Source organism: Littorina saxatilis, linkage group LG15, assembly GCF_037325665.1.
Source record: "Littorina saxatilis isolate snail1 linkage group LG15, US_GU_Lsax_2.0, whole genome shotgun sequence".
In the NCBI taxonomy this organism is placed as follows: domain Eukaryota; kingdom Metazoa; phylum Mollusca; class Gastropoda; order Littorinimorpha; family Littorinidae; genus Littorina; species Littorina saxatilis.
The window spans coordinates 45,638,638-45,654,104 of NC_090259.1; the positions used below are offsets into that span (position 1 = coordinate 45,638,638).

The 15,467-nt window shown below is 41.0% G+C and overlaps 1 protein-coding gene and 1 long non-coding RNA gene across 2 annotated transcripts in view; both read right to left on the bottom strand.

The window, feature by feature from the left end:
* Window positions 1-339: 339 nt before the first annotated feature.
* The window catches only part of LOC138949462 (uncharacterized), a 166,847-nt gene continuing 151,719 nt past the window's right edge, over window positions 340-15,467 (bottom strand). Inside the window, exon 14 of the mRNA XM_070321294.1 lies at window positions 340-2,314. Coding sequence (XP_070177395.1) covers window positions 1,383-2,314 — 932 coding nt within the window. The 3' untranslated portion in view covers window positions 340-1,382. The remainder of the gene's footprint in view (window positions 2,315-15,467) is intronic.
* On the bottom strand, window positions 12,703-15,314 carry LOC138948141 (uncharacterized). Its single transcript, XR_011449901.1, has 3 exons — window positions 15,011-15,314; window positions 14,156-14,210; window positions 12,703-13,174 (listed from the first exon to the last, which is right to left on the bottom strand). It is a non-coding gene; the product is annotated as an uncharacterized lncRNA (long non-coding RNA).

Here is a 15,467-nt window from a genome sequence, read left to right on the forward strand (position 1 = left end):
ACAAACGTCATTATAGAACAAGAAGGGCAAAGCCCATACGACTCACATGCTTGACCTTGACCTTTACATGACCTTGACCTTCAGGGTCAAGGTCAAATAACTAAACCTAGCAATGACATCATACACTAAGAACTGCTTTACACATTTTTCCTACCAAAATACATGTGACATTGACACAAGGTCAGGGTCATCCAAGGTCATGCAACACAAAGCTGGTAATTCAAGACATAGGAAGTACAATGGTGCTTATTGGCTCTTTCTACCATGAGATATGGTCACTTTTAGTGGTTCACTACCTTATTTTGGTCACATTTCATAAGGGTCAAAGTGACCTTGACCATGATCATATGTGACCAAATGTGTCTCATGATGAAAGCATAACATGTGCCCCACATAATTTTTAAGTTTGAAACAGTTATCTTCCATAGTTCAGGGTCAAGGTCACTTCAAAATATGTATACAATCCAACTTTGAAGAGCTCCTGTGACCTTGACCTTGAAGCAAGGTAAACCAAACTGGTATCAAAAGATGGGGCTTACTTTGCCCTATATATCATATATAGGTGAGGTATTCAATCTCAAAAACTTCAGAGAAAATGGGAAAAATGTGAAAAATAGCTGTTTTTTAGACAACATTTATGGCCCCTGCGACCTTGACCTTGAAGCAAGGTCAAGATGCTATGTATGTTTTTTGGGGCCTTATCATCATACACCATCTTGCCAAATTTGGTACTGATAGACTGAATAGTGTCCAAGAAATATCCAACGTTAAAGTTTTCCGGACGGACGACTCGGGTGAGTACATAGACTCACTTTTGCTTCGCATGTGAGTCAAAAAAAGATTGCGCTCGCTAATTACCCTCGATGAATTTTTAGAACTAACACGTCACGCCACACTTTCAGAGTGACGTTTCTGTGCTTTGACGTAATAGATTGCACGAGGCTTTAGAAGAGATCGCGGTTCCAAAACAAGCGTCTTCAATTTAGCTGCCTCGACTGCAGGACAATTTCAGTGAAATACACGTAAGTACAGTATGTAAGATAAACAGAATACTACATGGCTTGCTGTGTCGTACCAGATTTACACTCGTTGCTTTTTCAAATAGTGAACAGCTCCGCTTTCGCTCGCAGTTTAATATTAAAAAAAAAAACTCGTGTAAATCCGGTACGACACAGCAAGCCATGTAGTATTCTCTATTCCCTCACATTACCAAATACTGATAGTATTGTCCTTCCTTGTGCTGTTTTTTCAGCTTTCCACACACACACACACACACACACACACGCAGTATACATATTGTGTTGGTGCACTAAACCCCTATAATTATGTTGCACTTGGTTTTGCAACTTTTGTTTCTTTCCCAGGTTAAAACAATACAATTCTTAGAGTATCGCTCCATGGAGAATTGTTCCAGTCGGATCCCTTGCGCTCTGGTTTGCATCTTGTGGGTCATTTTTTAGTATTGTGTCGACATCCGTTCCTCTTCTATTCTTATTCACTGCTATCATAAGTGAAGAATACTGATCACTCGATAGGTCATGTGAATGGTGTGGGTCTATGTATAGTCGGTTCCCGTCATTCGATTGCTGTTGTGAATAGCCTGGTCCATATTCGGCATCCTGTGGATTTTCGACTTTAACATTCCTCTTCTTTGACATTGCTATGATAAGTGATGCATACTGATCACTCGATAGAGCGTGTGACTGTGATGTTGCCGTGTGCTTCGCGTCAAATTGTACTTGATTCTGTGCCTTCTCATTACTTCCATCTTTCCTCCAGAATGCAAGCCGGTTCTTCTTCACACCTGACTGTGATGTTGCCATGTGCTTCGCGTCAACATTTTCTTGATTCTTTGCCTCCTCATTATTTCCCTCACTCTTCCAGAATCCAAGCAGGTTCGTCTGAAAACCTGAGTGTGATGTTCCCGTGTGCTTCGCGTCAACTGCTTGCGGATCTAAATTGTTCTCTGGCATGTTTTCAGCGTCGTCCTTTCGCGATCTAAACTTGTCAGACAGCAGCTTCCTACAAGGGATACAGAACAGAACGCCAAGAAAAGCCACGCCAGCACCCCCACAAGAAATGAATTTGCGAAATCGGGACCATTTTGAAGATTGTCCTGTATCTGACGACACTTCTGCGTCCTCGCCGCCTTCCTCTTTTTTCCGCCTCTTGTATCCCACACAACAGGGACAATACCCCGCGTCGTAAAGGAAGAGCCATGACGCGTGAAGGACTGCTAACAAGAGCCAGAAGAGTAGGACGGCGGCAGTACCACCCACCACGATATGCTCGGTTCGGAACAGGCCGGGTACCGCTAGAAAGACAGAGTCAGTAAGCTGAGGTGTATGTGATGTCAAAGTGTGTTGAAACGAATAACAACAAAGAAGCAAATGCTTATACAACCCACCTTCATCAAAAGAAATGTGAATCAGAAACGAACCATCTGCTGCTCTAGCTAAACCCACAGTGAAGACAGTGACTATACGTGTTGACCTGAACTTGACTCTACTGCATTAGGAGTCAGTCTATCGACTAACCATCGTCATGGAATTTTGGCGTAATTCGAATCTTGGCGAGTTTGATGTTTTTGTGCTTTAGTCTAAGTAAACCATTCTCAATGAGAAACATTCTCTAAAATACGATAGACAATACATGATTTAACTTTCTTTCCATAACAGGTATAAATAGCAACACTATTTCATGATAAAAATAATCAGTCTGCTGAACAAGAAAAGCAAATGCTTACACACGAACCGCCTTCGTTACCCCCGCCCCTCCCTGAACAACCTTACCCCATAGAAGATTCCCTCCCTTTTAAGACCCCCAACAAGACAGTTTCAAGAACCTGTTTTATAAGATATTCTGTTCATAACCTCTGTAATTGTACCCTCATTTTAAGATCTGATTTTTTATATTTAGTCAAGTTTTGACTAAATATTTTAACATCGAGGGGGAATCGAAACGAGGGTCGTGGTGTATGTGTGTGTGTGTGTGTGTGTGTGTGTGTGTGTGTGTGTGTGTGTGTGTGTGTGTGTGTGTGTGTGCGTGCGTGCGTGCGTGCGTGCGTGTAGAGCGATTCAGACCAAACTACTGGGCCGATCTTTATGAAATTTTACATGAGAGTTCCTGGGATTGATATCCCCGAACGTTTTTTTCATTTTTTCGATAAATGTCTTTGATGACGTCATATCCGGCTTTTCGTGAAAGTTGAGGCGACACTGTCACGCTCTCATTTTCCAACCAAATTGGTTGAAATTTTGGTCAAGTAGTCTTCGACGAAGCCCGGACTTCGGTATTGCATTTCAGCGTGATGGCTTAAAAATTAATTAATGACTTTGGTCATTAAAAATCTGAAAATTGTTTAAAAAAATAAAATTATAAAACGATTTAAATTTACGTTTATCTTATTCTCCATTATTTTCTGATTCCAAAAACATATAAATATGTTATATTTGAATTAAAAACAAGCTCTGAAAATTAAAAATATAAAAATTATTATCAAAATTAAATTTTCCAAATCAATTTAAAAACACGTTCATCTTATTCCTTGTCGGTTCCTGATTCCAAAAACATATAGATATGATATGTTTGGATTAAAAACACGCTCAGAAAGTTAAAACGAAGAGAGGTATAGAAAAGCGTGCTATCCTTCTCAGAGCAACTACTAAACCGCTCTTCTTGTCAATTTCACTGCCTGAACGGTGGACTGACGATGCTATGAGTATACGGTCTTGCTGAAAAATTGCATTGCGTTCAGTTTCATTCTGTGAGTTCGACAGCTACTTGACTAAATATTGTATTTTCGCCTTACGCGACTTGTTTTTAGTTTTGTAGGTATTAAATAGAGGATTCCACTACCTATATATGACCCCATCCCATCTATATAATTACTACATTTCTTGACTAAACTGAGTTTTGGCTAGCCCAGACAAAATTTGTGTACGCATTTCTCAAACTATGACATCATAACTCATCACAAATAGTCTAGCCAATACTCAAAAGAAAACAAAAACACTAAGATATGATCAAATCAAACAATGACATAATAGCTTGATGACCTCAAGACTTATTTCCTTAATAGCTCAGTGGATATTTCAGGGGTAAAAACCTTCTCCAGCAAATATGCTGTGACTTTGAAATTTGATGAAAACAAGCCAAAGTTTAGTCATGTCTGCTGATTATCAACACCTACATTTATATGAAATGTAAAGGTTTTTGCTCCTAAAATAACTAAGAAATTATCAACGTTAAGTTTTTACGAATACGACCTCGCTTTAACCCCAAAATGTGACGTAGGTAAACCAAACTACGATCAAGTTGGCAGATTATCAAACCCTGGAAGTGTCCAAAGTTTCAAAGCTCTAGCTTCAAAAACGCTTGAAATAACGTGAAATAATGTTAAATTATTATCGATCGAACATGACCCCTATGACCCCAAAACTTAACGAGGGTCAATCAAACTTAGGTCAAGTCGGTAGATTATCAAAACCTAGAAGTGTACAAGGTTTCAAAGCTCTAGCTTCAAAGGCATCCGTGATAACCTCAACGTTAAGTTATTTTATTAATTGAACATTACCCCACTGTGACCCTAACATGTGACGAGGGTCAACCAAACTGGGGTCACTATAAGTGTGCAATGTTTCAGAGGTGTAGCTTGAACAACATCTGAGATAACCTCAACGTTAATTTGTGTGTCCACGGACGGACGGGCGTCCGTCTGGCCAACCGGCCGTCCATACAGACGGACACATATGAATCTTATACTCACAAATTGCTCAGGTGAGTCAACAAAAATGTGTCCTCAGACACTTGAGCGACCTATTTTTGATACAATGACGTCATAGCAGGAAGTCATCACCACTAGTCTAGCCAAAACTAATTTACCCGAGACAATTAGCTATGAGCTCAAATAAAATAGTGACATCATATTTTGATTAAGTCGAAACGTATTCAGCGATAGCCAATCATCGACATTTTAACTGGCCAGCCGGGCGAGTACGTTTAAGAAAGTCACTAGCCGGTCAGAAATGTCGCTGGCCCAGTCCACAGTTGCTACCTCTGCAGTGTGTATGTGGCTTTAAAACTCGATATGACAACAAAAAGGGCCGTATTTGACCAGAATTATCACTGGACAGCCGGGCGAGTTGCCAGGCGGTTTCTACCAGACCGGCGGATTATTTACTCGCCCCTAGCGATCGGGCGGACGATTTAGACTAGGAAGCGTTTGGATGTGTGCGAAGTAATTGCTATAAAATTCATTTTAGGTGCAGTTCATTCATTTCAGTGTGCCTGCACACATCTAATCGAGTTGGCCGGGAAAAAAAACATGCGATGAGTCCGAAATATCGTACATTTTATTTTAGTTTTCGGAGCGACAGTTTTTCACAAGCTACCCAAGGAAACTATTCAATAACATCACACGATAGCTTAATCAGCATGGCGTAAGCAGTTTATTGGTATCATCTATGTAGAGATATATGTGTTTGTTTCCCAGGGACGCATTTCACTGCTCGCATTATAATGATTATTAGGCGATTGCAGATTCAGTCTTTGTCTATGTGCCTTGTGAAATTATGTCCATTGAAAACAACGTGGATCGTGCATGTGACTGTTAGGTAATAAGTTTTTTCCATGTTCAGCTTCACCTACTTACGTTGCGTTTATTTATTAATCTGTGCATTGGTTAGTTGATATGTACATGTATTTCTTTCAAAGTTACCTAACATTATATCAGTGCAATAGGACAAGCAATCATTCAGCTCAGTAGGCCAAACACTGTTATTGCACCATTGCAGTTTGCACTTGGCGTGCAAATGCACCGATCATTCGGTTCACGGTTTCTGATCGATACCCTCAGCCACCTTGGCTTTAGCTGTTCTTACATAGGTACGGACCCCCCGCGGGTTAGGGGGAGTCCCATATTGGTTGGGACGAGAAAGAATTTACCCGATGCTACCCAGCATGTCGTAAGAGACGACTAACGGTTCTGTTTCACCTTTTACCCTTGTTAAGTGTTTCTTGTATAGAATATAGTCAATGTTTGTAAAGATTTTAGTCAAGCATTATGTAAGAAATGTTAAGTCCTTTGTACTGGAAACTTGCATTCTCCCAGTAAGGTCATATGTTGTACTACGTTGCAAGCCCCTGGAGCAATTTTTTGATTACGCTTTTGTGAACAAGAAACAATTTCCCCCTTTCCCCTATCCCATCTCCCCCCCTTTCCCCGTCGCGATATAACCTTGAATGGTTGAAAACGACGTTAAACACCAAATAAAGAAAGAAAGAACAGAGGTACGGAAATTTGAACTGAATGCTGCGCAATCATATGGCATTGATCTCCCACCTACTACTGTGTATGCCTGCCTGTGCAGAAATCCACGACGCAATGCAGTCTGTCACAGACGTTGCATTCCATTCTAGCGAGCAACAAACGCAGCACAAAGAGTTGAGCGTGGCAAGGCAGAAGCGAGATCACACAGACATTCAGCTGATCTTGAGATATCTGCTTGATAGGAACCCTTTCACTGAGGATACAGCCCTCCGATCCATTTCAAGCGGAAAAGAAGCTGAAGCTACTGTGAATGCAGAACAAGCAAAAGGCGTAGGAAACAAGATTCTGAGCAGCATGATCGGAAATAATGTTGTGGATTTCACCTTTAAAAAGAAGGATCAAGCTGTAACCATGGCTCTGAAAGCCAAGTCGTCCAATCTGCATGATGATCTAGTACATGTTGACTCCATGCTGTTGTTCCAGAGACTAGTGACAACTGTGAAGAACACCAACGGATGTCTTGAGGACGCCTTTGCCTTTGAGATGTGCAGTGTCCCAGCATCGCTGTTTGATTCGGGTGGTCTGCCAAGACAAGGTACCAAGGCTGCACTGGCAACTTACATCTGGACTTCAACAAAGCAGGTAAATGGTGTTATTCCTGATGATGTAACATATGTCATCGATGGTGGCTTGCTGTTGCACCTTCTGCCCTGGTGCCGTGGTTCAACATACAGCCAGCTTACTCAGAGTTACGCAGACTTTCTCATTCGTCATTTTGGCAAAGGAACTGTTGTTTTTGATGGATACAGCTGCGGACCTACCACCAAAGATGCAGCCCATTTGCGAAGAACAAGCAGAGCCAATCCAGCATGTGCCATCACTTTTGAGGGTGACATGGTCCTGTGCGAACCAAAGGAGCGCTTCCTGACGAATCCAAACAACAAACAGCGGTTCATCAACCTCCTTAGTTCCCGTTTTTCACAGCACGGCTTTGACACTGTCCATGCAACTGCTGATGCTGATAGGCTCGTCGTAAAGACTTCTCTGGATTTGGCAAGGAAGGGAAACGTGATTCTGGTTGGCGAGGACACCGATCTGCTCATCCTTCTGTTGTACCATCTTACGCCAGATCACTGCCCCGTCTTCTTCACATCAGTGAGATCATCGACAGCAAAATCAGCTGCAAAAGTGTGGGACATCAGAAAAGTCCAGACTGTTCTTGGATCTCAAGTTTGTGAGAACATCCTGTTTGCGCACACCTTTGGTGGATGCGATACAATTAGCAGTCCATTCGGGATTGGAAAACCAATGTGTTTAACGAAATTGACCCAGTCAACAGTGTTCGTGCAGCAGGCCCATGTCTTCAGCGCCAGTCCTTGCAGAGACACTGATGAGCTGATAGGAGCAGGAGAAAGGGCCTTTGTAGAACTCTATGGGGGTAAGGAAAGAGACACTTTGAACTTCCTCCGCTACATCAAGTACATGCAGAAAGTCTCTACATGTACCTCATCGTTTCAGCCCTGCAAACTCCCACCTACATCAGCAGCAGCTAAATTCCATTCCATGAGAACATACTTCCAGGTGCAAGAATGGATGCACTTGCATCAAGAACAGTTCCTCCTGGATCCGATGGACTGGGGATGGGAGATTGTTCAAGGCGCCATGCTTCCTATTCTCATTGACATTGCTGCTGCTCCTGGTGATCTACTCGATGTCATCCGATGCAATTGCAAGACAGAGTGTCGAACAGCAAGATTTTCATGCCGAAAACACGGCCTCGTGTGTACGTCTGGCTGTGGAGAGTGCAGAGGGGAGAGCTGTGCCAACACTGTGACCCAGGTTGCCTGTATACTATCAGACGATGAAGACGGGCTGCGAAATTTTTTTTCACACGTCAGTTGCGGGCTTTCAATCCCGAAGGCTATTTCCGAGTAGCTACGAACGTAAACGGAAGTTCCGATATGTTCGGATGCTTATCGATTTGAGTTGTCGTTCGTGTCTCGCTGACCCAGTACACGGTAGCGCTGGAATGAGTGCAATCCGAGCTACGAACTTTGCCGATTGCAATCTAGAAATGATCGTCACTGCTGCAGGGTCAATGTGTGAATTAATAGGATAGAGCGAAAAGAATGCATTCAGCACTCGCTCAATCCATGCTGAGGCTCATAAACTCCCAGCCTGCAGAACATCATACAGACAGCAGTCTTTCTTTCCTCGCACCATTGGCGAATGGAACGCCCTCCCACCACAGGCAGTATCCTCAGCCTCGGACATTTTCCTCTCACTGATTGTCAATCATCGGTTTGGATCAACCAGCAGGTAAGTTATTGTTTTTAAAATCCAAGACATGACCATTGCAAACGTGGCCTTTGTAGAACTGAGCAAGATTCATCTGTTGTGTATGTCATGTGTGTGTTACTGAGTAACTGGGTGTGACTGTGAGTCACAGAGTGTGTGCTTGTTGTGTTCTTATTTTTTTTACTCAAGTTTAGAAAATGCTTGATCTTTAATCTATATGCACAGAATTAAATGTTGCTGTATCAGTGTATGAACTATGGTTGTAAAAGAATAAACAAAACAATGACTGAATTAGTGAGTGATTTGGCTCTGATGAGTACCTAGATTTCATTTTCAAGACATGTTAATAGTTATGTTAATATTGTTATGGTTTTGTTCAGGCCTCCCGATAAACTAGAGGTGATGTGCATCATTCATACAGCTCCTGTCTTCCAGTTCCAACAGTTTACTTTTAAACATGGATACATGTACTGGAGAGGTATCAGGATGACTTGGCATGGTGCCTTACATTACAGACTACCCCTGAAGAGTAAGTTACACATTTATAAGGTATTGGTGATGGTAGTCTGTAGCTATAAACATGCATGTACTGATGTAGATCATTCAGCAGTCTTTTGTTCTTTGTAAATTGTATTACATTTACAAGTACTTTGTAGATGAAATTATTCATACATTTGAAGATGCATAGTGCATGGTAATTCACTAATTGGTATGATGTACTTTGTATACATAATGGTACAAATATCTTTATTTTCTCTCTCCTTCCCATCTTAAAGTTTGTTGCAACCCTATACTCATAAAGTGCATTATGCTGTTTGTATGAACATTGATTTGAACTATTGTGATGCAAGAAAGTAAAACATGAAATAGCTAGAATGAAAGATTTACTCATTACTGGAATTATTTTAAATACAGTCAGTCCTTTCCTTGGCTCACAATCACAGATCTGGCCAGTTTTTTTTATAGTTTATTTTTTTATTTTTTACATGGAATAAGAGTTATATAATATTGTAAAACGTATCAACACCCTGACTGCCCCTGTGCAGTGTTAGAATTTTCTGAATGACTTCACATCACATTTCTCAACAAAACTGTAAGGTGTCAACGCTAAATAGGGAATGTGTGTGGGATGAGGGCTCATGCTGTCAATTAAAAAAATAGTAAATTTCCATCACATTCCAGAAAAACCGCTCACATCAGCAGCATAACAAGATATCATGTCGTTAGAAAGGTTCTTGTGAGGAAGTCTTTTTAATTTTAATGATGAAAGATTCTTTTTAATTTTAATGATGAAAGTATATATATAAATAATGGTTTTCACAGGAAGGAATGATGGCACCTGTAATATTACAGAACAATGTTTACAGTTTAGTTAATAGTTGTCACTGTCAGTATCACCCACACCATTCTCCATCCCACTGATTGTGTGAAGAACAAGTACATGTATTACTTCCTACCTACCTTCCGGCACCCCCACCACACACCCTCTTCTCAATACCAAAAACATATCCCCATCAGCGCACAGCAAAGTCTGAATGTGCTCAGTAATACATTTTCTTTATTTTCCAGGAAGTGAGGTGCCGAGATATGACGTGCAGGCAGCTTGCAGAGTGGTGCCTGGCTTTGCTGAGGATAATGATCAGATTCAGTCCATTCTGTGCTGACAGAGCTACCAGAACTGACCCACACTACTGGCATGACCTTTACAGCTGCATTCAACACTTTACTTTTACGCTGGTAACTTTACGGTTGCTCTCTCTTGATTGAGCATTTTTATTTTAACTAAGGGAAAAAGTAAATGCCTCTGCAGAGATTCGAACCTAGGACCTTGAGATTTTCAGGCCCATGTCCTAACCACTAGTTTTTTTTATTGTAAGATGGATATATGTCTAGTGGATGCAGCTACATGTACAGATGTGCCAAATTAGAACTTGCATTCTCAGCCTATAGTTTTCTTGGGCCATTCATGTGAGTACTAAATATTGTGAATGCATTGGTATTCCTAGACTATCACACATGTGAGACTGCCTTTTCTTACTTTTGTGAAATGTGTGAACTCACTTTGTTTACCTCTTTGTGTTAATAAATGCAGTTTATCAGTTACCTCTGTTGGTTTCTTCTGCAAGTATGTCAAATGGCCCACACACACCCTCATGCGCACACACACACAGACACGCACAAAATCAGATCTCAAGTTTAAGTATTCATTTTGCAGTTTTATTTTAATGCCCATAATCAGTCAAACAAATAATTATATCATCACACTTGCACCTAAGCTTAAAGTAGCAGTCCTGCATACATGTGTAATGTGTAAATGTTTCAGGTCACCATCTGTCCTGGCTTGAACATGCAATAAGAACACCTCTACACAAACACACGTACAGTCAACTGGCTAGCTGCTTCCCTGTAAGGCATATTTGTCTATGAATTAATCGATTTTCCGCAGACAGCAGCCAGGTAGTGGATCTTTAGTATATATCCAAGCAGACGGTTGATCTTATTACAACACATCAAGGAAATATTTAAAAAATGCGGATTCCAAAATCTAACCTTCCAAAGTTCCTAATCAATAAAGAAGAATGGTATGTTACTGGAACCCTTTATTTATGACTTAAGGCAATGTGCGGCAGTAAAATTACCAAACTTAAAGGTATTGAACTTGTTAAATCCAGGTGCACGGATCCCCTGGGGCTTTTAGTCATACCTCAGGCAGCTATCCGTTAGAAGAACTACCAAGTTTCATTGACTTGCACCCAAAGAGTCGAGAAGTGCGATTTTTTTACGAATTAATTTCGGACTCTGTCCCGGCTGGTCTTGACCTATTTTTGGATCTAAATTTAGATCAGGCAGATCACCACATCATGCACAAAAAGACACGTCACTGCAAACTATGTCAGACATCATCATGAGTTTGTGTAAAACAAAATGGAGGCCGGAATCACTCATTTGAATCGAACTCAGACCAAACACCACGTAATAACTAGGTTAATTTATACACTCGCGTGAACAAGAAACTGTCGAGCTTCACAGATTTTGTCGTTGGGTAATTTTGGGTTTGTTTTACTACCATAGGAGGATTTTTGAACTGTAAATGCACTCAGCTGCAACAAAAACGCAAAACTAAGGCTGTGAGCTGCATTGTGCCTTTAAACTTGGAAGAATAGTCAAGGAATAACTTGGTTTTCTGGTTAATTCTTGAAGTGACTTATTAAAATGAATGAAAACATTGTGGATGGCGAAATTTTTTTTCACACGTCAAAATTACCCAACGACGATATCTGTGAAGCTCGACAGTTTCTTGTTCACGCGAGTGCATAAATTAACCTAGTTATTACGTGGTGTTTGGTCTGAGTTCGATTCAAATGAGTGATTCCGGCCTCCATTTTGTTTTACACAAACTCATGATGATGTCTGACATAGTTTGCAGTGACGTGTCTTTTTGTGCATGATGTGGTGATCTACCTGATCTAAATTTAGATCCAAAAATAGGTCAAGACCAGCCGGGACAGAGTCCGAAATTAATTCGTAAAAAAATCGCAGTTCTTGACTCTTTGGGTGCAAGTCAATGAAACTTGGTAGTTCTTCTAACGGATAGCTGCCTGAGGTATGACTAAAAGCCCCAGGGGCTCTGTGCACCTGGATTTGACAAGTTCAGTACCTTTAAGAAAATGTAAGATTTACTGAACTTTGACCCAGCAGTTTTTGTAAGTGGACAGGCCTTAGTTTTATTTCGGTGGCATAATTCAATGCGCTTCGTCAAAATGTCTTGAACTGAAAACAAAAGCAGACGCAAGACTTATGGTCAGTTGGAGTTGTCTCCCGTACTCCTAACTTGAATGTGCTGCAGACAGGTGTACCCAAACAGCTCATATCACAAACGGTTTGGAATTCCCAAAAACGCAAGATCCGCACTGCACAACTTCAGTTCAGCGCTCGGTCTCTTTTTGAAAATGTGTATCTTGAGAGAAAAATATAGAATATTGCACCGTCCAAAGGAATGGAGTTCTTATGGGACAATGACAGCGCTCAGTTCAAAACGATAGGACAACTTTTTAAATGAGGCAGGGCCGGACTACCGGGGGGGGGGAGGGGGGTTATGGGGGTTGCACAACCCCCCCCCCCCCCACCCCTAGCCTAAACATGTACCTCACTTATTTAAAACATTTTTTATGATTGTTTATTTTATGCCGTTTCATGCAAGGAGCGACCATTTTCCTATCTCAGAATATGACCTACCCATCAGCTTCAGGGGGCTTCGCCCCCTGACCCCCACAATATAGGGGCTCTGCCCCTTGACCCCGCCAAGGGGAACATCCCCCTGGACCACCACTGGCAACCCCCACCCACCCCTCCTCTTAGCCTAGTCCGGCCCTGTGAGGCGTAGCGGGCCTTTAAAACATTGACAAAAATGTACAATAGCAACAAGTTGTAATGCTCAATACAACCAATACTGAGTGGACATTTACAATACTAGGAAACAGTTCTTTTTGTCCGGTGATCCTCTGCGGCTGTTGCTGTAGTTTCCCCATCGATCATAGCTGGACTTGGATAGCACTGCTTTTCATCCACATTCACTGGCCAGGTCTTCGTCATCTTCAGTCACTACTGACAAATGAATGAGAAAGGAACGGATCTTAAACACAACGACAAGAACAAGTCAAAGTATGAGTATAAAGGAATAAGTTGTGTACTGTTTGTAACTGACACACATACACACACTAAACCCACATAAATGCCAAGAGCTTAAACATTCTTTTTCCCTGGTAGACAAGTTCAAATAAAATCCCCCCCCCCCCCCCTACTGCGTCTGATTTTTGTTGGAACCCCAAAGACAGTGATTAAGTGGATTTTCATTATAGTCAAGGCTGTTTTCAATGTAACTTGTAAACTACAGAACATGTAGTGATGTACACACATACAACTTTAACTTGTCTACATTGTATACATGTCTGTCACCATATTTGAAAACATTCAGTTCACTAATTCAGTCAAAATTTCACTGAATGTAAAACGACATATTATTCTAGAAAGATATCAATGCCACTGTCCTACATTATCATAGGAATCATGTGTGTCAAGTTCTATTATTATTTTCCTTTTAAAGTTTTACGCTCTCTGTGCTCTACACACATGCATAATATACATGTTATACATACTCAAAAAAGGAAAATAATAATAGAACTTGACACACAGTTTCATTGAGATAATTATATTCTGACAGTGACAGTGTTTACTGCAATGCATTTTTTTAATCAAACATACACACTGAAAGTCATGCGCTTCTAGTATATTAGTAATGGTTCCAATACGGGAGGAAGTGATCACCATACTGGTGAAATAAGGCTAAGAGCTTGCGGTTTGGAGTCTAAGTCAGTAGGTGTTCATTATTTTATTATTATCCCTGAACCTGAATTATAAAAAAAAAACACCACTCTCTCACAGTCTTGCTCACAGTCACACACGCACACCTCCACATGAGTTATTCTGACCAGAACTTGAGAATGAGAGAGAGGGGAAGGAAAAAACACACTGTATGTCATAACACTGACACTGACAGTTGTACACGTGTATAATAAAACCTTTTACCTGATTCGTCGCTGGCCATGCAGCAATCGGTTGGCTTTTTCAGCTGAGAGGAGACCTGCAATAAAATAATAGATGAAGTACCAATCATGGGAACATCACTTTCAAAATGGTGAGTACTAGCAGAGCAGTAGAACCATTGATTGCCCTTCAAAGAAACGCACTGTAACCAGCCACCAGGGGGGGGATGGAAACACTTGTTAATGAGTGGGAGTGTGTATGCGCGTGGTGTGCACGAGGATGTGTGCACGTGAGTGATATTTGTAAATGTGTATTATTATAATATCATCTTTGTATTTATATTATTGAAATTGTTATATCTCGATGTACAGCGCTAAGAGCATAGTTAAATTTGTGAAGCGGCGCTATATAAGCTATCTTTATTATTATTATTATTAAGTCAGCAATTTGATTCTTGAACTAGCCTCCAACCTGCTTGCAATTATATTCCGAGAAGGTTATCTATTTTTAATTCTAGCATTAAAACATTTGACCAGCACTAGCTTTGATTTTTTATTCACTGTCTTGGAAGTTGGATTCAATCTTTAAAAAAAAGTATTTTTAAAATATTATGACTCATGCATCTCCAATTGGGTCAAAAAGAGGTTGCAAAAACATGGCAGAGGTACTCTTCTTCTTCTCCACATTAATGAGGAAATCCCTGTACAGGGCAACTATCTTCGTACCTGACGTAAGGCAAGGATACATACATACACGTACAGACCTGTACATGCATCCAATGCTGTTGTCAGAGACTGACACTCAGTGACTGTCAGTGACAGTGAGCGGAGTGACACATGTTGCAACACATACTCGCAAAGACCCACTCTAAGTATAAAACGAAACATGGAAACTTACCTCTGGTTAATATGCAATGGTTCGCCCGTCCCAATTCTCTCGCATTAGCAAACATCATTGGAGATTCTTTCCGAATTGATCACCTTCGCTCCTTGCCTTGGACTGCCATTTTGTAACTTGACTAAAAACCGAAACGCTATAGGTCTGACAAACCACGCTCAACGTCCAAAATAACTTGAGGAGGAAAAAAAGAGCCCACAATCTTTTTTGGGGCAAAAACGTTGTTTTGAAATCTCCGAAGCTGCTTGCAAAGTCAAAGATGACGCACAGCTCTGTACAGTATCTCCCTGGATGACGCAAGGATAGTGTTCGACTCCGACGGCTCTTTGACTTGGTAAACATCGGAACTTCCGATTACGTTCGTAGTTACTCGGAACCAGCCTTCGGGATTGAAAGCCCGCAACTGACGTGTGAAATTTTTTTTCGCAGACGGGCTTTAGCGTAAGTACGAGGTCAT